This window comes from Notolepis coatsorum (genome assembly GCF_963971535.1).
Source record: "Notolepis coatsorum genome assembly, chromosome: 3".
NCBI lineage: Eukaryota > Metazoa > Chordata > Actinopteri > Aulopiformes > Paralepididae > Notolepis > Notolepis coatsorum.
Window position 1 is genome coordinate 32488684 of NC_140167.1, and position 23868 is coordinate 32512551.

Sequence of the window (23868 nt, forward strand, 5' to 3'; positions counted from 1 at the left end):
CTCTGTATCAGTAGGAATGTTTTGTTCCATATTGCAGTAGACAGATTGGAGGTCCTGCTCTTCTGGTGTACTATTTGATATTGTGTCCTATGCATTGACCACCTACTGCTAATGATTTTAATCCCGAGAGCTGTAATCATGCCAGTCAAATAAGAGCATGAGAGGAATTACAACACAAGATGTATGGGAGCTAGGGAACAAGTCATTACTGCATAGTCAAGAGAGGTCCAGTAGTAGCAATTCCTCATCACAATTTCACCTTTGACCAAAGAGTGTTTGTACCCCCATGCTGAGTATTAATTGATGTGGTTTACTGCGTTATTTGGCTCAAGTGCAAGTATCTCACATCTAGCTGCTTCCCAAGACTTTTCTTTTCACACATCACTGGAGCCCCTCCCCAGTGTGTAGTTGTATATTTTCTTTCATGTTATTTATGAAATTGTATATTTTCTTTTTGCAAATACTGACCAGTAGCATCCCTGTCTCTTTCCATTCCAGAAACGGAATCCAACATTACGTTTCGTACTTGAAATCAATGAAATGACATGTATATTTTCAATAAAAACAGAAAGGTTTTAATAATAAGTGCTGTCTGTACCACAAATCTATGTACAGTATATCTATATACTGGCTTGTCGAGTACGCATAGCCTCTAGGCCTCCAGACCATGGCGTTATGGTGAGATAAGGGATATGAAAAACGGGCCGCTTGGAGTGGAAATGAATAATTGACTGCCATATTAGGACTAGATCTGAGACCCATGGTCCTGGTTGTTTATAGAAGATCAGATATGGGGGTGAAGAAGAATGTACTGGAGAGCTTTGAGTCACTAATGCATTCAATAAATGTGCTAGTGGAGTAGAACTATACAAATCAAACACTTGAGATTTGTGTTTTGTTTGTGAAGAAAATACTCTAAATGTATGATGTCATCGGGTATGAAGTCTGGAGCCACTCCATTGACAATGAGTGAGACTTGATTGTGTGCACCGACCCACAGGATGGTGGTTTGCGTTTCTATTCCCAACTGAGTGCTATTCCACTGTGTTCCCAGATTTTAAATGTTTTGTGAGAGGTATATTTTCACAACTGAATAAACAAACTGCCCTCAGAGGATAAATTAATAATGATAGATTAATAGGTGCTTCACAGGAGAAGTAAAACAAAATTAAAAATAGAATAAAAATGTTTAAAACAAGAAAACATTCAAATGAATAAAAAGATAAAGGTTAAAACATAAAAACATTTAAAATAAAATAAACAAAGCATAGGAGCAGATTAAAAAACAGGCCCTATTGGAAGGCAAAGCAAAACAAATGGGTTATAAAGCTGGCCTTGAAGGCAGCAATGGAGACTGAGGCCTTGATGGCGCGGCCCCAGTGCTGAAAAAACACGGTGCCCCATGGTCCGTGCGTGGGATGGCGAGGAGGTTTTGGCTGCCAGACCTGAGTGACCTGGACGCAGGTTGAGAGGAGAGGAGGTCCTGGAGATAGGTCGGGCCGGAGTGGTTTATGGCCTTATAGACCAGCAGGAGAAACTTGAAGCTGGGGTGATGTGTTCTGTTTTCTGGGTTTTGGGTTTTGGACGTACTGTAACCTCTGGATGGTTTTGGAGGGAAGGCCTGCCAGCAGAGAGTTACAGTAGTTGATGTGGGAACTGACTAATCCATGGACCCGTTTTTCGGCGTCAGACTGGGAGAGTGAGGGTCTGAGTTTGGAGATGTTCCTCAGGTGGTAGAAGGAGGTTCGACGGACTGTTTTTATGTGCGCTTCAAATGAAAGTGATGAGTCAAACTTTACACCCAGGCTGGTCACTGGTGAGGAGAGGGGGATGGAGTGATACCGGCCTGCTTGGTTTGATGGGGGGTGCCGATGAGGAGGGCTTCGGTCTTACTGCCATTGAGCTGCAGGGAGTTACAACTTATCCAATGGCGGATGTCATCAAGGCAACTGGCAGCCCGAGTGAGAGCCAGGTGTGAATCAGGGAGGTTTAGAGGTATATTTGGGTGTCATCGGCATATGAGTGAAACTCGATGTTGTGGCTTCTTAGTATGTTGCCAAGGGGGAGCATGTAGATTAAAAACGAGCAGAGGCCCCAGGACTGACCCCTGGGGGACGCCGGAGGTAACACATCTTGTGCTGGAGGTGAGGTTATTACGTATTCCTGCCTTTCCAAGAGGTAGGAGTGGAAGAAGTCGAGAGCCAATTCCCTGTAACTCCCACCTCCCGGAGGCACTGACACAGAGTGCGATGGTCCACCGTGTCAAAAGCGGCACTCCGGTCAAGCAGGATCAGTAAGCTGGGGGAACCGGAGTCGGCCGCCATGAGAAGGTCATTTAGGACCCTGACCAGGGCAGTCTGTGCTGTGGGAGGGTCTGAAGCCAGACTGGAAAACCTCATAAAGATGGTGGGACTGGAGGTGGTTATGCAGCTGTAGGGTGACAACCTTTCCCAGCGCCTTTGCCAGGAAGGGCAGGTTTGAGATGGGGCGGCAGTTGGAGAGGATGTCTGCATCCAAGTTGTGCTTTTTTAGCACTGGTTTTATGACTGCTAGTTTGAGGAGGGGTGGAACTTCACCAGTGGACAGTGAGCGGTTTATTATTTGGGTCATGGTGGGGACAGTATAGCTGGAAGGCACCTTTTTAGTAGTGATGTTGGGAGGGGATCCAGGGAGCTGGTGGAAGAGTTCATTTTGAGAATTATGGCGGATAGCTCGGCTTGGGTGACCTCAGTAAAGCATCCCAGGGTAGGGCCATCGTGAGGGGCAGTGTCGGGTGGGGGGGCCAGTTTAGTAGGGGCAATGTTTTGCCTGATTGTGTCGAACTTGGTTTTAAAAAAGTCCATGAAACGGTTGCATTCAGCAGTGGAGGGGATTATGGCAGATGGGTCCCTGGGTTTGAGCATCTGATTGATTGTAGAAAACAGAAGCTTTGGGTTTGAGTGGCCGGACTCAATAAGTGTTGAGTAGTAGGAGGCCCTAGCGGCTCTCAGTGCGGATGAGTGTTGTCGGTACGACAGCTGATGGACCGTTAGTCCAGTTTGCCGGAGCCTGCGTTCAATCTTCCGCCCCTTCTGATTTTTGGGGGGCAAATTGGATCCCTGGAACACTGATTGAAGCTAGAAATCTACCAGAAAAGTTACTATTTCACTGCTGTCGTTTACAAAGGCAGGGCATGCAATTTAGTTAACAAACATATTCTAGGCTTATGTTTGGTTCACAGTGCCTCAAAATGATTTTGTTTTCATTTATGGTAACATAAGATAGATAGAGTAAATGTATTTTGCAGGCTCTGCAAACGAATCCTCCTCCTCTGAAATTACACAGTGCATCTTTAAACTGAAAATATAGGCTACCCATGCCATATACACAAAACAATACCAATGGGTGCTCAAAGGGTCACCTTTACCACCTCTCCATTTTACCAGTCTGTGGACAGTGGAGCAGCTCCAGACTTTATACCAACCTGATCACAACATCATCACTCAAGTTTGACTCTTAGCACTTTTTGGATTTAGGACAGAGTTGTTCACCAAATATTATTGGACTTCCTCAGGTGATATAAATAATATGTATTCCCCTGGAGACTTGCTTGGCTCTAAACTAAAGCAAGATTATAATAAAGTAATACAAAAAATTAAAACGGGGGGGGGGGTGCGATGCACACTGGCAGGGACACTGGAAATAAATAAATTTAAAACGTATTTTTGTTATGCATCCCCGCGTACCACACGTTATCAGGTGTGATGAAAATGCCCAAGCGCACCGCGCGCTACTGCGCTCTGAACATCGAGTGCCATTCATTCCTGGATAGCTCCTTGTGTGTGAAGTGCGCGCGGGGGGCGTACATTCGAACCGGATGCATGCAGGGACGTACATACTATTATCAAGATCTCTCTCTGGCACAACCTTAATTCAGTGTTTTTTTTAGACTGATGCTAACCCGTCGTTGAGGACGGTCCTGTCTGTGTGTGAAGAATGGGCTGCGCTATATCAGGGCTGGTGCCGAAACCATCTGGAGGAGACGGAGAGACGGACGGTGCTGCTGCGCGTCTCTCGGACGATCAGGTCCAGATGATCAAAGAGTCGTGGAAAGTTATCCAGGAGGATATTGCCAAAGTTGGAATTATTATGTTCGTCAGGTGAGATGCTCAAACCTATTCAGTTGCCTTTGTCCAAAAACAGTTTTTCATCATAATAATCAAAGCCAACTCGAAATGATGAGGCACAGAAAATGTAATACTTAAAATCTAATTTCTTGAGATTTTTAAGTGACCATGTTCATGATTAGAACAATAAACACTTCTACCCATTATATCATAATTAAATAAACGAAGCTAATTATTTAGCCTCGTGGTCTGGCAGCACAAGCGAGGCTTGGCTCATCTCTAATTTATTTAGAAACTATAGGCTATACAACTGCTGCTGTATGCATTGACCTTCTGCGCAGCAACCAAATATAGACTCGTCAGTGAATTCATTCCCTTTCATAGACAGCCTATTCAACTGTACTTCCGTAAGATCTTGCCACTGTGTTCTGACCTGCCCTCCTAACATTTTGTTTGGTCTGCCGCCACAGAAAAGTGTCTCAAATTCAATCCCTGGTTGATTCAATGTGATTCTGACATGGTGTTCAACCCGCTTCACACAAGCTGCAGAGACTGTACCTCTTCTATCATGTCATGTAACCCACAGGCTTTGATTAGAAGATTATAGGGTAAAGGCTCTCAGTCTCACTCACTCTCTCTCTTTCTCACTCTCTCTTTCTTGCTCTCTCTCACTCACTTCACATCACATTTTCCCATTACATAACACACCTTTAGGCCTCCCGCCGTTTGAAGAATGAAGTTCTATTTTTAACAGCTATAGAACATATCAATTGCTTCCTGGAATATCCTATGGCTGGATGTAAACAAATGTGAGGAATACAGTTGTGCCCGGGCTGTTTGGCGTTAATGCAGGCAGACAGACACGAGAGCTGCTGCTGCTGCTGCTGCTGGATGTAGGGAGGAGAGGGGTCAACGGGCACAGCAGAAGGCTCGGAGCCCAACCGGGGCCACGTGTCCCTGGTGGTGATTCAGACAGTTGAGGAGATTGACCTTAGCGTGTTAGCCTGGATACCGGGGCCACCCCCGTGGAGAAGGGGCCACTGCGCTGTCGAGGCTTGCATCTCATGAATGAACACCCTCCTCAGCTCATAGTTAAATGCCACCGTCCTTTTCTGCCTCTGCTCATGCCCAAGGAATCATTTACAGTACAGAGTAGGGGAACTATATGTTACAAAGATCAACAAATATGATTTGACTGATGGTTAACTATATGTTTAGATATAGGCAGGTAGAATATAGGGTCTGAGACGTGTGTAACTCGTGGTTACTTAACAGTTTGCTCCTCATTACTTCCTATAGGTACTCATTATTATAGTCATTATTACTGTGCCCCCTTTAAGTAAATTATTGTTGCCCAAATTTCTAGGTTGAAAGAAAACCCACAGTGCATTAGTACAGTACTATCTGCTGCATGTGTGACAAAAACAAAAAAACACCAGACTGAGAGCCTGAACTGAAATGCAACTTGCACTACGAAGGCTACGCTGTATGCATATTGTACGCATGCAGGGGAAATGACAAAGACAAACAACACGGAGAGGGACTGACATTGTGTTGTGTGTGTACGTCCCTCCTGAGCGCAAAGGCCCTCAAAGTCAGTCCCTCTTTGCGTTGTTTGTCTTTGTTTATCGCAGCTGTGGGACTAGAGGCAACAGTCATTTCCCCCGCGCTCGCATCGATGAGGCGGGGGAGCAGAAAGCACATTTCACAGTCATTTAGCCCAGGAGGAGTCACGATTTGTATGGATTTGGATAAGACCCATCCATCCAAAAAGCGTTTATCCCACTGAGGTATAAGCAGCATCACCCGTTCAGACTATATTTATATACCATATATTCACAATATGGCTGGGTTTTGACAGGTTTCAAATTCCCTCTCTGTAGGTCTATATGTCATATTAAAAATATTCACATGCATGATACCATTACCTCCTAAAAGAATATTCCGCTCTTTGCCAGTGCAATCAAGTTACAATCAATTGTGTATGTAGTATGTAACCACAGTTAAAGGAATTCTGCACTGAGAAGAGCAACGCAGGGTAATACTTTTCATCACAAAGGTCAAAGTGATTTTGCATTTCAATTAACCTTTCTTCTGCGCCAGTATTTGTTTGTCAAAGAGCACAGATCCATTGTCCATGTGGATCAGCAGCCATTAGGAGAGACCCAGCATGACAGTATCTCTCTCTCATTCCTCAAGGGGACAATTTGATAGCTGGCAATATGGTATCTAGAACAATTGTTTGAAAGGGATTCTGTTCTGTAATTCGTGTGGGGAAATGATGTGAGCATTTTCTTTTGAACAGGAATGGTGGGCCACCAGCGTTTCAGGCCTCAGGCACAAATATCTCCAGCCCCCCCCCCCCCCCCCCCATCTCATATAGACCCCCGGTTTGCCCTGCCCTATCCACACTTAGTGCTCGCACAACATATAGCACATTTTTATGTTTGGTCAAATTAATGCTCAGTGTCACAGTCAATGTTTGTGACATTTTCAGTTTGCATGTTTACATCGATTCCTTGCATTGTACTGTACGTTGATTCTTGGCTTAAATCCATAAGTAAATCCATTACTGTTCTGTGATCCGTTGCTGAATAAGAATGAACCCGGAATGTCGGGCTATCAATGTAAAATTTACAATGTAAATGTCAATGTAAATGTCAATGTAATTACGAATTTCTTCTTGATTTACTTTAGAAAAGCAACTTCATTAGAATTTGGCAGCCTGTGGTGAATACATAGATAGACAATACCACAATAGACCAGCTTGGTGTAGGCCAGTGCTTCTCAAACCTTTTCTGTCAGGCCCCCCTTTGGCGGACCAAAATATTTTGGGCCCTCCCCCCCTCGCCCCAACAAAATAGTCATGAAATGGGCCATGTTTAAATTTATTGAAATTTATATCGTGACCTTTCAAATTTGCCCTATATTTTGTTTTCAGAGCAGTCATGGATGAAAAGCCAGCTTCACACAGATACTGTGGTGCTGAATGGTATCAACACCTTAACTGCTGCATCATGAGATACTTGGTGGGCCATGAGATGAGATACTTGGTACTCAGCACCACACTCTGAAACTAGCTCTCTAGGTGGTATCAGATGAGATTTCAAAGAGTTCTTCCAAGAGTTTGGATGGAGATGTGTCAGGAAGCTTTGTCTCAATGTTGTCTGTAAAGGTTTTTTTTATCCAGAGTAACTTGGTGATCCTTTTCTGTGTTTTATTAAATAATGATTTTCAGATTTTGAGAAATGGTATTTTCATGGAGAACTCTGCAGCTGCAACAGATAGCACTTTAGTGATCATTTTCTGTAATCCAAAAAAAAAAGAAAAAAAAGATTTATTTTTTATTTTTATTTTTTAATAAATCTCAAGGCCCCCCCTGTCATGCCTCTGCGCCCCCCCTGGGGGGCGCGCCCACCACTTTGAGAAACACTGGTGTAGGCTATGGTAGGCAGCCTGTGGTGTATTTACACCAGCTATGTTCGGGTGCAAAGCTTCGCAATTACTCTTATAGAGTCAAATATTTACCGTGAAGACATGACAGTAGTTGTCCCTGGTTATACACCGAATGTGTTGAGAAAAGACAACAAGTGTCGTTTTTCAGGGATATGGAACACCAGCTATGCCAATGTGTATCTTTGTGTCTGTATAATGCTGTTCCTATCGATTGTGTAAGTTGATTTGTATGCATGATAAGCGGAAACAATAAATAAGAGGCCCGCCTGACACTCCAAGTGTGTGATGCCATGGGTTCAAGATCCGCTCACAACCTTTGTTACAGCTCATCTCTCTCCCTTTTTCCAACCCTCCATAACTCTTACAGTATAATGCAAGGATATCACAAAACGTTTTACTCATTACAAAAAAACAACTTGATGCATGAACATGAACAGACTTGTTTTGCAGTGGGAGCATAGAGAGAATACATTAAGAAGTGGCAGTTGTGTATAGGTGTGTATAGATAGGTGGCTAATCACATAATGCCTCTGCTGGAAGCTAGAAGGGAGCTCTGATTGGATAGCAGTGTGCATTAACCCCTGATTGGGTGAGGGTGGCGTGGCGTCCCCTGCCTACATCTCTGACAGGACATCAAGGCTCCCAGACTCGTAGAACCAACACTGTGGCCTGGCACTATACTGATTGCAGCTGGTGGTGTAGAAGTGACAGGCAGGGCAGGGAAGATAAGAGGCAGGATCTGATGGGAAAGGCCTGTGATCATGAAGGCACAATCAGACCTCTATTCTATTGTTGTACACAATTCATTTAATTTCAATCCAGTGATTGTCTTACACTTAAGAGTGCCTAGAGTTTATACTGGACTTGGTAGATATGCTTTTGGCTTCTCTGCCCCTACATCATGGAATACCCTGCAGAAATTCTAAACTAGACACTCTAGTGTCTATGGGTCGGTTTACTTTAGACCCCTGATGACCAATCAGGTCACCACAATATGTAATTGTTTTTAAATGATTACCTCTGTTATTTTCTTTTATTATTTATTTTCTTTGTTTAATTTTCTTTATATTTTTTCTTTTATACATGTGCTCTTAATTGTTCTGATTGTCTGATGTTTTTCTATTTACGCTTGTGAATGTAACATCTCGACGACACTGTAAATTAGTTTAACTACTCAGTGTATTTATCGAGTATAAATAAAGATTGAATGAATGAATGGAGGAACTATGAGGCATTATGAATTGAAAATGGGGGACCCTGATGTAAACAAGACGAAAGTCTTTCTCTGGTCTGCATCCCCTTAACAATTGTGTGTATTGAGCCGTACTGTATTGTACCCATTCTGCAATCTGTTAATAAAGTTTTCAATCAATCAATCAATCAATCAATCAATCAACTTGGTGGGCTCTTGGGCAGGGTTGTTTTGTTGTGGGGAATGAATATGTCAGCTCGGTCCGTCTGTTCTGTATGAGCAGCGCTCTCCGAGGCTCACGGCTGTCTGCTTACTGTCACCCTGGCAACAGGTTGTTTGAGACCCATCCCGAATGCAAAGACGTCTTTTTCTTGTTCCGAGACGTGCAGGACCTGGAGAGGTTGCACACCAGCCGGGAGCTGAGGGCACACGGCCTGCGGTCAGTCATCTACCTCTCACAACTCTCACAACTCTCACTACATGTCCTCGCGAGAACAGCACAGCACAACATGACACACAGCACGGTCTAACTCAACTCGCCGTAGCAGAGGACGAGGGGCACACCGTGGCAGAACTGATTGCTGTACAGCAACAACAACAACCCATAATACAGGGGAACACACAACAGCAAGGGGCGAGAGCACAGCTCAGAAAAGCACAACAACACTGGTTCTATATTTTTCTTTTGTGATGTGGTAATGTGGTATTATGGTCACATTTTCAAATGTCACAATTAGTCTGAAAGGCCATTTACTGGGAGAAATTAATCAGTTCATCATGACCCCCTATATGGAAAGTAATCCCTGATGTTGATTGCCATTTGAAATGTAATTTCTGTGACAAATTCACACATCAGTGACATCACTTTACAGTAAAGTCGCTCTATAATAGCAATCACATTTTAAAACCATGCCAACAGTATACAAAGATAAGATAAGATATTCATTTATTGATCCCCTTGGGGAAATACGATGCATAATGCAAATCGTGGGACAATAATGGGAGTCCATTGTCCTTCAAATAGCAAGATGTTGTGTTCCAATCTGCTTGTGAAAGAGCGTGTGGTGTCTACAGCAGGCACTTGTGTTATTTTGCTGTGTGTATACTCTTATGGTCCAAGGGAGCCAATTAAGCTAGAGAATTTAGTTAAAGGTATGGCTGCCAGCGAATTACAGCAGCAAGATACAGGGAAGCAATTTTATATGTCACAACACAAACCAGCTGCTCTCAAACTCACTGCTAAGACCAAATGACCCTCCAACCACTCTCGGGAACATTAGTATTAATGTCCTCACTGGCAGTCAGGCAGAGAGAGAGAGAGAGGGAGAGAGGGAAAGAGAGAAAGAGTGAGAGGAAGAGAGAGAGAGAGTTAGTGAGAACTCAACCAACTTTAACCTTTGGTTATGATTCATCCTCAGTATGCCAATAATGGACACATACTGTACACACTCTGCAGCAAAAAGATGGGCAGACAAACCTAAAAGATAATTAAATATTACACTACGCGTTTCTACTAATTTAGGAGTGAAAAAAAAATTTTTGAAGGGAATAAACAAAATATATGTTTGCACTACGTTGATAGATATTTAATTCCATATGTTATTTCTTGTGTCTATCACTATATCACTTGTTCAACATCAGATACACTGTCTAGAATACTGTTGATCTTTGGTCATATAATGTTGAGTTTAATCAAGCTAGGCAATACATATAGCGTTATTCTGTTCCCTCTATCTCAGTGTGATGTCCTTTATTGAGAAGAGTGTGGCCAGACTGGACCAACTGGAGCGATTGGAGGCTTTGGCGGTGGACCTGGGGAAGAGCCATTTTCGCTACAATGCCCCGCCCAAATACTACAGTGTAAGACATAACATATTGCTTATACATATCTCAAATAATAGCACCCAGTTAGTCTAACTAAGATGTTCCACCCTCTTAACGGAACATGCCAGCATTATGGGAAATGCACTTACCGCCTTCTCCAAGAGTCAAGAGTGTGCGTTCAGTAGAAAGCTATCCGGCTGCATGCTATCCTAGCTTAGCACAAATGAATGGAAGCAGATACGGACCACTAGCCTAGCTTTCTACTGAACACACTGAGGAAATTGGTATCCATCTTCTTGTCTGACACTGGAGAAGATGGTAAGTGCATTTCCCATAATGTCAGCATGTTCCTTTAAATACAAACTAAATCAGCACTCTAAGCTATCAAATTCAACTACAAAATGTTAAACTCATTACACGTTTTGCCACTTAAGGTTTTTTTTCCTCTTGCAAATAATAGAAAGGAGTGACCCGGCAACCTTAAAACCACATTGATGTATTCTTCAACAAGTTCTTACAGTATGTCCCTATTTTCCAGTACGTGGGAGCAGAATTCATCTGTGCCGTCCAGCCCATTCTGAAAGAGAGATGGACTCCGGCCTTGGAGGATGCATGGAAGGTGAGGGGGCATCATTCCTGATGAATTGAAAATGGGGGACCCTGATGTAAACAAGACGAAAGTCTTTCTCTGGTCTGCATCCCCTTAACAATTGTGTGTATTGAGCTGTACTGTATTGTACCCATTCTGCAATCTGTTAATAAAGTTTTCAATCAATCAATCAATCAATTCAGTCTCTCCAGTTGACCTCTGTGACCCTTTATGTGGGGGTGTCACTCACGAGACCTTCCCAGGAATCCATCCTGCGTAAATGTCTTACGAAATAGGCTTCGATAGGTGGAACGGCATTATTTAAAAAGAAAAAAATTATCTTTGACTGTGAATAACACCATGCTAAAATTGACCAGACCTGAAAAATCTAAGCAAATGAATAAAGGGAAGATGATTAAACAGAAGATTTTGTAGATACAGTACTCAATTCTGCCATCTTTTTTATAATGTAAATTTCTCCACCATTTTTCATCGTATTGCAACACCGTTTTTTGCAAGACGTTCACAGAAAGGTAGAGAAACTAACTGTGTTCTGTTTTATGGCAATAACGTTCAGGTTTGTGGGAGATAATCCCAAAAAATAAGAGAAATAAAAAAGTAAATCCAGAAGTCAGATGATTGACAGGGGCTGGTGTGAGCTGGGTAGGGTAGTTTTTTTGAAATTCGAAAGCCCTGAGTCTCTTCCTTCAAAAGACTACACTCACTTTTGGCTGTGCCACTTCCTCCTGTCAATATGCGCCGGTTTCCGACTCAATGCCCTGAGATTTCTATAATCTTATATTTCACTAATAACAGTTAAAATAATTGGTAAACAAACGTAATGCTGAAAATATACACTTTTACTGTATATCTCGGGCTTAAGAGGTTAACCCTGTGAGGCCCAAATTAAAAAGACATTAGCAACTTCAGAGGGTGGGACATATAAACACATTTACTATCAAATAGCATTGTGAGGCTGAACAACAGGACCAATTGACTATACATGTGCTTAACATTTTTTAAATAAACATTATTTTTTTAAATGGCTAAAAGTGATTTTGTAATTTTGCAACCGTGGGTCTCACAGGGTACTTTTAACCCTGTGAGGCCCAAATAAAAAAGACATTAGCAACTTCAGAGGCCAGAGGGTGAGACCTATAAACACATGAAGGGTGCCGTGACTGAAAAAAAAGTTGAGAAACGCTGGTATATGGTGTGGCTCTTTGTGGTACCACAGTAATTTTTGTGGCTCTTAGTCTCTGACTGGTTGGCCACCCCTGCCATAGAGTGTGGTGGAATTTTGTCTTCTCTGACATCGTCAACATTTGTTTTGTCATTTAATAATTTAGAAAATAAAGACAACAAAGGAGAGAGTAGGAAGAGTACTGAGAGTAGAAGAAATGCATTGCAGGTTTTGCTCTTTTCGTGGGCTATGTTGACAATAAATGGACTGCATATGTACAGTATATAGTGCTTTTATCCAAATCGCTTTACAATTTGTTCCTCACATTCACCCACACATCGACGGCAGAGGCAACCATGCATGGTGCCAACCTGCTCATCAGGAGCAGTTAGAGGTTAAGTGTCTTTCTCAAGGACACTTCGACATGCGCCGGGAGGAGAGGGAATCGGACTGGGAACTTTCCGATTACCAGGCGACTGCTCTACCTCCTGAGTCATTGTCGCTCCCAATAAGAAAACAATTATCCTTTAAGCTGAATACCAGAGACAGGACTCTGGTGATGATGCCATTAGGAGACAAATCCCGGAGCTGCTCCATAGACCGTGAATAGCGGAATTTATTTATTTTTTATTTAACCTTTATTTAACCAGGAAAAAGTCTAATTGAGATTAAAAATCTCTTTTACAAGAGCGTCCTGGCCAAGATAGGCAGCAGCACAGTTACAATTTCACATTTACAGATGAAAACTATTTAAAAAACAAACATAGCAATTAAACCAAAAACAAGGACAATTCACAGAACCATTTAAAGTCAGTCAAAACATCTGCAGCCAGATGTGCTGGATTCCATATCACTTAGAAGGATTTTAAAAGCAACCAGTGAGACCAGCTCATGCAGGTTCAGCTGGTTTTGTAGTTGATTCCAGGTGGAGGGAGCTGCATATCTGAACGCCCTTTTTCCCAGTTCAGTACGGACCCGAGGGACAGTTAGTAAAAATAAGCCCTGGGAACGAAGACCATAACTGCCCATACTTTTTTGGAGAATGTACATCTGTAGGTAAGTTGGCAGCAGTCAAAGGATAGCCTTATAAATAAGGATATGCCACTGGTTGAGTCTGCGGGTGGACAGGGCAGACCATCCCACCCGAGAATACTAAGTACAGTGGTGAGTAAGGACTTTAAACTTTGTGATGAATCTCAGTGCTCCATGGTAGACAGAATCCAGTGAGTGTAGGCATTTCGAGGATGCATGCATGTATAACATCACCATAGTCCAGCACAGACATAAAAGTGGCAGCAACCAGCCTCTTTTTTAGCCTCGAAGGAGAAACAAGCCTTGTTCCTAAAATAAAAACCCATTTTCAACTTCAGCTTTTTAGCTAGTTGCTGAGTGTGAGGCTTAAAAGAAAGAGAATCCTCAATTATGAATCCTAGATACTTATATTGAGATACACACTCAATCTCAAGGCCCTGAAAAGTGGCGATAGAAGGACGGTTTAGTGGCTTGGATTTAGCATTTGAAAACACCATCAATTTTGTTTGGAATGACTCCAGGACACTTCCTATGGTGATTTAACTGGGATATGATGACACAATGACAGTACCCATGGTGATTTAACTGGGATATGATGACACCATGACAGTACCCATGGTGATTTAACTGGGATATGATGACACTAGGACAGTAGCCATGGTGATTTAACTGGGATATGATGACACCATGACAGTAGCCATGGTGATTTAACTGGGATATGATGACACTATGACAGTACCCATGGTGATTTAACTGGGATATGATGACACCATGACAGTACCCATGGTGATTTAACTGGGATATGATGACACCATGACAGTACCCATGGTGATTTAACTGGGATATGATGACACTATGACAGTAGCCATGGTGATTTAACTGGGATATGATGACACTATGACAGTAGCCATGGTGATTTAACTGGGATATGATGACACTAGGACAGTAGTAGTACCCATGGTGATTTAACTGGGATATGATGACACCATGACAGTACCCATGGTGATTTAACTGGGATATGATGACACCATGACAGTACCCATGGTGATTTAACTGGGATATGACACTATGACAGTACCCATGGTGATTTTACATAATGTGTACATTTTATGATTCAGAGCTGCAAGCCCTACATTTAAATAAAACTAAATTGGACATTCTATGAGCCCACAAATAAAAATGATTTAGTCACTAATTCACCAAAAGGCATTGCATGATAACATCACCAATTCAAGTCTTGATGCTCCGATTTCCAGCTTCGGAAGACAGTTGTTGATGTTTATAGGTATTGACTCAACTGTCCCAAGATCATTGGAATAGCACAAAGTAAATTCTGTTTTAGGGTGGTCTTTTCCTTTAACCCAGCACTCGCCATCAATGAGCGTGCTACAGTTCTCCACAATGCGCGATGTGATGAAAGATGAAAAGCAGTGTTAACGTGGATTTGATTGACATCAACATTTGCCCGACATGGTAACATGGACTTGATTGACGTCAACATTTCCATCCCAATGAACCAGACATGGGCATTGTGGCTTCGTCACATCATATTATGTCACATTAAGGTCGTTCACACATCATTAATGCTGCAATGCTCAAAAAACACTGCTGCCTTTAAAAAATGTAAGTAACCTCATCACCATAAATAAATAGTGCAACATATTGTATACTATATTGGGTAGACTGTACTGTAGCCATATGGTTGTCTTTGATTTAGAATTAAACATACTAATTTCTTTACTAGTAAAATAATTGTCTTAATTCTCTCTTAACCCGTTAAGCTGTAGTTGGGGGACCCTGCTGTTTTTATCATAAATCGATCAATAGACCGTATTAATTAATGTCGTTTCTTTTTCAACTATAGCCAAGAGTAAATACCTTAACCCTATCAAAACAGCAGTCAAAGTGTATATTTTCAGCACTACGTTTGTTTACCGATGTTTTTAAGATTTATCTAAAAATGCTAATGCTAATTATATCTATCTTTTATTGTAAAACCGTGAGGAAATGACTAAATCCAGATTTAACACTGCCATTGGAAAGATGAGCTTTTTCCCTATCCATACATGTATGATTTGGCCATAATGTCAAATATGAATGTATAATTGAAATGATTATAATTTATTACTGTATATACAAATCATTCTGTTTAATCATCTTCCCTTTATTCATTTGCTTAGATTTTTTGTACACTTGATCTCAATGTTTTCATGGTGTTATTCGCCGGCAAAGATGCAAAAAAATCATAATTTATATTCTCCTGTTTCATCACAATTCACTCAAGCCTAGTAACAGACACAATATTTATGACACTGGGAATACATACCCCCAGGTCCCTAGATGTTCCTACAGTAGATAACAAGAACATGCAAATTGACCTTGTAGAAGTGGAGCAGTCTTCCATTGACTTGGGCATGTACCTTTAGGCGGAATTTCTGAAAATAGGGCTACAGCTTACACTCTTAATCATGGCTGATGTGGAATTCAGAAACTGAACCCATTGTTCGACTACCATGAATGACCTCTGCTGCTCTCTAGTGGTTTCGTTTAGAAAGAACTACACTTCATCCATATAACAGGTATTCTAGTTTCTGGCCATGTCCTGAACGCTTCCTTCCATGTTGTTTTTGGACCAGGCGATGTTCTTGTACGTCACCAGCTTCATGAAGCAGGGCTACCAGGAGGAGAGCAGCAGACAGCACCAGGTTGTGGCCCCGAGAGAGAGACCAGAGAAGGGAAACACTGCCCTATGAGACACTCATGGCCTTTCCTCAACAGACTGTTTTAAACAAGCATAGCACAGAAATGTGGCACATGTGGCTTAGCTGTGTATATAGTGTATTTATTCTTGTTTTTTCTTTACATTGCTCGTGTACCATTCAGTGTTGTCAGCAATGTCAGACAGAGAAAGTTCCAACTGTTTTTCGGGTAATTGTATTAAAATATTTGCTGTTGTATGGAATGGAACAAAACCATTATCAAAACTACACACACGGTCAGTGGTCGACAGCAGGTATATCCCCGAACGGCCAGAATTCTCAATCCACCTTTTGAGACCATGCCCCTAATCAGAGTCATTGAGTAGTTAAATGTTTTTATTTTTATGAGAATAGTGCCACCATGAGGCCAGATGACTCAGAACTTGACAGGCCAGCTTGGTAAGGAAAACATAATTTGTAATAATAGTTGTGGAAATCGGATCAGGAGACACTAATTTAAATACTAAACATTTGGTCCAATGGCGGCTGTACAGGAAAGGTCACGGGGTCACCGTGGGGTCATGAACATGCGCCACAATAAGAGTTCATCCTACAGGGGTCATGAACATGCGCCACAATTTGAAAATAATTGAATGCCGTTAAGATACACTAATGTGAAAATTAAAAGTAGCTGGCTTCACAAGTAGGATATTAAAGTTAGGCCGGATTGTGGAAGTAGAGGAAAGCTCACAGGGTCACCGAAATCAATAGGCTTCTTCCTCTAGGGGTCATAGGATTCACATAAAGGCCTTGCTGCGGTGGCAGCAGCGGTTGGGGGAAATCCATAATCTCCCCGACAGGGAAATAATGAGGTTAATGTTTAACATAGCAATTTCCTCAAAGTTACTTCCGTTGTATTCCTCCTAAATGACATCCAGACACACTGCGGCACAACAAATAGGTGACAAAGTCCAGTTATTCTGTAGTCGTACCTGCTGCCACGTTCTTGGGAAATCATAAATTCAGTTAGGTTTACAGTCTTTTTACCTTCTCTGTACCCATGAATTAAAAACAACCTAAAGCATGTAAAAAAATAAAAAGATCGTTAGCCTATTTACAATTTAATTAACCACAGAAAATTATGCTATTGTATGCACTTTGTAGAGTCTTAACAGAATTGTTAAGACTGCTTGCTGTACAAAAATGAGTTCACCATATACACCAGTGGCTTAAAACAAAAACAGAATCCAAACTAACCGTATAATTCTACAAAGAAAACTAGGAACAGGCAAAGAGATTACCTTCCTTTCAAATTAAATTCATTTGAAATATCTTCACAATGGCAACAACAAAAACGGTCAATATCAACTTTGGACGCCGGCATCATCAGGTAGTAGAATTTAATTACACACTTCTAAGCACCTGGATTTCATTCATAAAAAAGGTAGATTAAAACGTGTGAGGATAGCCAAATTGAGAGATGACATTTGTTTTAAACAGGGATGGCTCCAAATATAATATAAATACAAAAAAAATTTAATAGAAAGGCAAGTCTTCACTGGGTTCCATCATTTTGGCTTCTCTCCAAGAAGAGACACAGCTGTTGGTGACTTGGTTCCAACCCAGAGGTCTTTGCTGTGGGGGGGGGGGGGGGTCAATAAACACTCACTTGTAGCATCTTCTTCTCATCTTCTTCAGACTCTTAGAAATCCTCCTCTTTTCTTCTCCGTCCCGTCTGTCGATGGCATTGAATGGCCAGAGGGGGTAAGACATGGTCGTGCAAACAATGGCGTGATGCCAAAAACAGTCACTAGGGGGAGACAATGGTGGCCCGGAGGCCTCAGAAGACGGGTATGTCGGAAGGGGGGAGAACGGGGCCAGTTTAAGTCCCCCCCCCCCCCCTATCTTTCCTCGTGAGATGGTACAGGCCAGAGTAGGTCCCCTAGTAGTGTGTGGAAGAGTCTATAGTCTCATTGTGTGGCTTTAGTCTTCTTACTTTTGCTCTTCTTGTCTTTCTTCTTAAGTCCATCCATGTGAGCTCTGAGGAGATTCGAGTACGCCTGGACAGTAGAGTGAATGGAGTCACATTTAAATCTTACTACAGGACACACACACAAGCCCAATCTCGCTTAAAATATGTAAATAAAGTACTAATCGACGACAGGAAAAAGGTTATATTATAGCCATAAGTAATATATTGACGTGTTTCCAAAAATGTACAATGTGAACGTATTACAAATAAGTACATATTACATTATGCGAAAACCTTTTAATGTTTTCAGAAAACATTCAAGTTCCCCTGCTGGAGAGTGCCTCGCCCAAACCCCAAATATAACCATCGAACCAGAACCATATCCGTTAAAACGAACCATCATAGTATTAGGCCTAACAAAATTAATAGTTGGTTTCAGGTTGGTTGTCAGTTTGGCCATGGGTAGGTAGGGAATTTATTTTATTTAATTTTTTTTATTTTATTCTTTCCCACGGCGACTATGGATAGGGAATTTCTTTATTTAATTAAAATGTTCACAACAACATGGATGCATGTACTCTGCCAGCATGTTTAATATCCATAATACTAAATGTTTGACTAAGATTTCTATGAAACTTTATAAAAAAAAAAAAAAAAAAAAATTTTTTTTTTAATAATTGTTTCTAAAAACTCATAAAATATATTGGGTCGCACCTAAATCGGCAGGGTCGGTCGGCAACCTGAAACCAACTATTAATTTTGTTAGGCCTTACTGTGTTTGTATCAGGGTGGGTGGGTGGTCTAGCGGTGAGAGCACTCGCCCGCGACCACAATCATTTGTTCGACGCCCGGTTGCAGTTTGTTTTGGACTTTTGCCGATACAAAATGTAAATATATTACTTATGGCTATAACATACATTACAACGTACATGTAACTTTTTTGCTGTGGTCAATTAGTATGTTTTCATGTTGGGATGAGAGGCGCTGGCCATGGCGGAAGTGCTTTTAACATGAAAGACCCAAAATGGGCTGCAGAACCGTCTCTGGTGGGTCCCCATTTAATACGAGAAACCACTGTTCATGTGACTGGATCCCAGGGCAATTCACTCAGTTTGGGCCCCATGCAGTTTTAAAAGAACATGATTTCGACCACCAGTATTTTTTTCAAGAAACACCAGTATGTACTCTGAAGGTGATAACTGAGGAATCAATCAACTGAATGCATTGACACACATACACACACAAATTAACCAACAAACAGAGTGCAGTGGTTACAAAAAGCTTCTCCTTCAGAGCACCCAATAAAGAGTTTATTGCATTGAGAATATGAGTGGCAGGTCTTTTCAGGTTAAGTTTACATTCATGTTTACCATAGGCTCGCTATCCAAAAACCTGCTTATTGACAACCAATTATCACAGCCATCTGTTACCACATTAACATAAATGGAAAGTCTTTGCTTAAATTGTCATGGGAGGAGGCTACCTACCATCTGGAACTTGATTACTTCTTTGGTGCTGATCTGAAAATTAAATAAAGGACTGATGAGTCATGGAAAACATTACCAGCTGGCATGAACTGTTCATATTTGATGATCTGATGGTATGATGTTTTTTTGCACTTTTATCATTTTGTCCATTGTGCCCAATTTAGTCGTTAGGCCAATTCACTTCCTGGTTGTTGTGCTGAGCTACTGTTGGTCTGGGGAGGGTGTAGACTACCACATGCTGCCCTACTGTTGGTCTGGGGCGGGTGTACTGTAGACTACCAGATGCTGCCCTACTGTTGGTCTGGGAAGGATGTAGACTACCACACACCTCCTACGATAGGAGTTTCACTGGGCGTGCATAAGGCGCGCAGAGGTTCACCCCATCTCCCCTGCCTGCTTATCAGGTGGTCCGACAGACCGACCAGTACTAGGAAGTACTGTTGCAACGGCCAGGACTCGTACCCCACCGGCTTCCCACCCGGAGGTACTGCTGCCAGCTAAGGCTGAGACCACTTATCGATTTGTCATAAGTGTCACTTATTAATTTTTTTGCATGGGCCAACTACAGCATCGCAAAAAACTACAGTGAGTGCACATGACACACGGACTAACGTTAAATAATAGTTATTTTTTTAAGAAGGTATTTTAAACTTTTTTTTTATAAACACATGTAAAATAATAAAACAATCTATAATTTTGTCCAGATTTATCGATTCTTCCAAATGGCATATCGTCTCAGCCTTACTGCCAGGAATTGAACCCGGGTCTCTGTGGTGGTAGGAGAGTGCTTAGACCTCTACACTACCCAGCCGCACCTCTGGAGGACTTGTATTTAAAGAGAATCTTGGTAAGATCACAAATCTCAGATATCAAAACTGCCAAATACAGGGGGGGGTTCTAGTTCAATTGTTAAGTGTAACAGATGTAAATACATCTATTGCCAGAGAAGCATGTAGGTTTTAGGGCTGTACCCGACTCAGAATTCTCTTAGTCAAATCGGATTTGGCAGGTCAATGACACTTCTTAAAAAAAAACATAAAAAAAAACATGCAGCTATATTGATCCACTGTGTCTAGTCTGTTTTTAATTAATTTTCAATTACTAGTATCGATTTGTTGGACAGATAAGAGTTGGCATTGGGTTCTAATTTTTAAATAAACCCAACAGACAGTAATACCTTCCATCGATTTTCTATATGACAGACTGATTGATCAATGTAGCTGTTATGTAGTCGCTCAAACAGACTGATCCTCTGAGCTTCTCTCCAGTTGAGCTTTCGCTGCTGCAGGGTTTAAACCCAAAAGATTGCCAAATCCTTGTGTTGCCTCTAGTCTAGACCCTTCTTTATCTCCTTCATGTGAAGTTAAATCTACTACTAGAAGTGAAAGTTGCTCTGTACTGCGAAGTCCACGCAGACTTTAAGTTTATAATGTTGTCTGACATAACATATTGTTTTATATTTGATGAATGTGGACACGACACCGATAAGAGAATTAAATGTTTTTATATAGTAGGTTTAGTCTTTTAAAAGTGTTAAACTGTGTAATATGAAATCAATTGTGACAGCATGAGTTTTTCAAGCAAAGAGCTTTAACAATATCAAGCAAATGATCGTTTGAAACCAACTTCAGATAAATCCTTTTTGAAATAATAAGTCTCCATTTGACTCCAAGTAAATACTGATTTTGAAAACGACTGCTTAAAAGTTGGTTCTGAACTAGCATTTCCTTGATATGGCGCAAAAGGTTGTATTGCCAGATTTTAGTTTAAAATACTATTACCACCACCACCTGTAGTACTAGTGATAATCATCATGGATTCTTTTTTTCTTTCATTTATTTTTGGGCTTTTCTGTATTTTTCACCCATCCCAATTTAGTCATTATGCCAATTCCCTTCCTGGTCGTTGCACGCATTGCCCCACTGTCGGCCTGGGGAGGGTGTATATAACAACCACATGCCTCCTTCGATACACGTGGAGTCGCCAGCCGCTTCTTTTCACCCGACAGCGAGGAGTTTCACTGGGGGACCGTAAGGCGTGCAGAGGTTCACGCTATTTCCCCCAGATCCCCTCCCTGCTGAACAGGCGCCCCGACCGACCAGTAGGAGTCGCAGTTTACAACGACCAGGACACACACCCCACCGGCTTCCCACCCACTAACACTGCCAATTGTGTTAGGGACGACTGACCAAGCTGGAGGTACCGCTGACAGCTGGATTCGATCCCAGAGTCTCTGCGGTGGTAGGTGAGTGCTTAGTCCACTGCGGTACCCAGCCGCCCATCATCATGGATTCTAAACTTAAAAGGGCACTTCGTCAATTTTCAACCTTAATCCTATCATAATGTTGTGAGGAGTACTTGTAAACTCACTAATGTGTTTCGTGTCTAAAAGCTCAGCCCCTTTGGCACCCCGAGAAATTCCTCACCGAGAGGAGAGCAGACTGTAGATGATATTTCCTCAACTTCCCTTGAGTTGGTTCTACTACAGTTGAGGAAATAGTGCCGGCAGTTTGCTTGATGTCTGCTCTCCCTTCGTTGACGTCACCTGGAGGAGTATCTCGGGGTGCCGATGCGGCTGAGCTCTCAAGACACAGAACAAGTTGGTGAGTAGATGTACGATTATCACACGTTCTCCTCACAACGGAACGATAGGATTCAGGTTGAAAATCAGCAATGCGCTCCTTTAAATTAAGTACATTTTTGGAAGCCTTTTAGAACACCTACAATGCAGATTCTACATGCTTCTATGGCAAGTAGATTAATTTACATTAGGTACCCTTTACAACTGAATTAGAGCCATGTGTTGGGTCATTATGTAGTTCAAACGTCTGGGTCCCAGATTCAAAGCCACATACTCACCACTGTGCTGATTCTCTTCTTGCCATCAGAGGCTCTGATGAGACACTTGTTGTCTGCTGGGTCATACGTCTCTGGGTTACCTTTCCTAGGGACCGGTTTGGTTCGTCCATCGTCTGGAGAGTGAAACAGGAAACCATGTCAAATCCCAGTGGTAGATCGCTGGTTCTCAAACTATTTCACACCAAGGACCCCCAAATTGAGGTAACTGGCCATGGACCCCTATTTTGTCTCAGGGAGGCCCCCCCCCCATCAGAGATATTGGATGTTAGATTATGATTTAAACCAAACCTCAAACTGTATACTGTAGGTGGAGAGGTAGGTCAACAGGAGAAAGCAGGGTAGTCACTCTTATACATTCTCTCGCTGTACTAACTTCTAGTGAAGAAAAATTGTGAATTTAAACTATTCCCACTTTAAAAACCACTGGTTTAGGTGGTTTAAAATGCATACAGGTGGCATTTCTTCGTGGTGAAGTTTTTAAATCACAATGGACAATAGCCAGACACTTACATTTCTTTAATGTGATGACAACACTACCAGTGCTTCTGCATTTCTGGAACAGCCTTGTAAGCTCCGTCAGAAACTAGAGGCAGGAGGAAAATAAGTACGTTAATAATTTTACATTGAAAATATTGTCATATATCAGATCTCACTCACTGAACAGTTTCCAGGTCATTTGCAGCATAAAATGTTTAGTTACTACAGATTTGAACTCGAAGACACGAGTGCAAAGACATCACCTATAAACAGAACCTGATGAATGTGATTGTATAGCTGTGTATTCCAGCAAGAAAGCTAAATAGAAAGCAACATTAGTCTCTAAATTAAGTTAGCAGCCTAGCAAGCACGGTTTGTAATGACACCAGTCGAGGAGGAGGCTAATAGCTAGCGTGTTGTAGCCGACGATCATTTAGCTAGCAGGTGGCTAACGTAGCAAATTTGCATGTCGTTATAATAACGTTCGCGTTATATTAATGTTACCAAACGTTACTACTGTCCGTCCGATCGGCAACTTCGTAAACCAAAGCATCTCTCTCACTTGGGAAGTTGGAGCTTCGTTGTTTTGCAGGCGATGTCAGCTGGGTGACCAGAGAGCTAATAATGTTAGCTCATTAAGTTAGCAAACTAACACAGCCCGCTGTCATTATTTAAATTTCACAAATCCAGCGAGGAACAAGACAAAGACACAGACACAGGGCAATATAAATTAAACGCGCCATATATGTTAGAGCTCACATTTGTATATGTTGTAACTTGTTATCTTACCGAGTCATTTTCCAGCAGAACCATGATTCCGTCTTCTATTGAACAGAGCTGCTGCTGCTGACCAGAAGCACACGTACTACTAGCCCAGGCCCCGCCCTGCTGCTGGGACGCAAAACTGTCAAGTCAGGACGTTTATTGCACTGCCACCTACTGCAACGGAAAGGTATGACACCAGTTCTATTTCCCAGGTTAAATAAAAAAAA

At 41.9% G+C, this 23868-nt stretch overlaps 2 protein-coding genes across 2 annotated transcripts; one reads left to right on the forward strand and one right to left on the reverse strand.

The window, feature by feature from the left end:
• Positions 1–3975: 3975 nt before the first annotated feature.
• On the forward strand, positions 3976–16135 carry xgb (x globin; the record flags this gene model as incomplete). The annotated part of the gene is made up of 5 exons (XM_084310783.1): positions 3976–4139; positions 9086–9193; positions 10494–10614; positions 11117–11197; positions 16019–16135. 5 exons carry the CDS (start codon positions 3976–3978, stop codon positions 16133–16135), a joined length of 591 nt encoding a protein of 196 aa, XP_084166909.1.
• Positions 16136–17466: 1331 nt separating this feature from the next.
• Positions 17467–23759, reverse strand: srp14 (signal recognition particle 14). The gene is made up of 5 exons (XM_084310785.1): positions 23666–23759; positions 22910–22982; positions 22400–22512; positions 19541–19573; positions 17467–18141 (listed from the first exon to the last, which is right to left on the reverse strand). The coding sequence occupies exons 1-5, from the start codon at positions 23687–23689 to the stop codon at positions 18052–18054; spliced, it is 333 nt and encodes a 110-aa protein (XP_084166911.1). The 5' UTR covers positions 23690–23759; the 3' UTR covers positions 17467–18051.
• Positions 23760–23868: the final 109 nt, after the last annotated feature.

Coding starts and splice junctions, on each gene's coding strand:
- srp14 (XM_084310785.1), bottom strand. CDS start 23,689: ATGGTTCTGCTGGAAAATGACTCG. Junction 22,513..22,909: donor TGTCATCACATTAAAGAAAT/GTAAGTGTCTGG, acceptor TTCACTCTCCAG/ACGATGGACGAACCAAACCG. Junction 19,574..22,399: donor AGAAGAGAATCAGCACAGTG/GTGAGTATGTGG, acceptor TTTAATTTTCAG/ATCAGCACCAAAGAAGTAAT.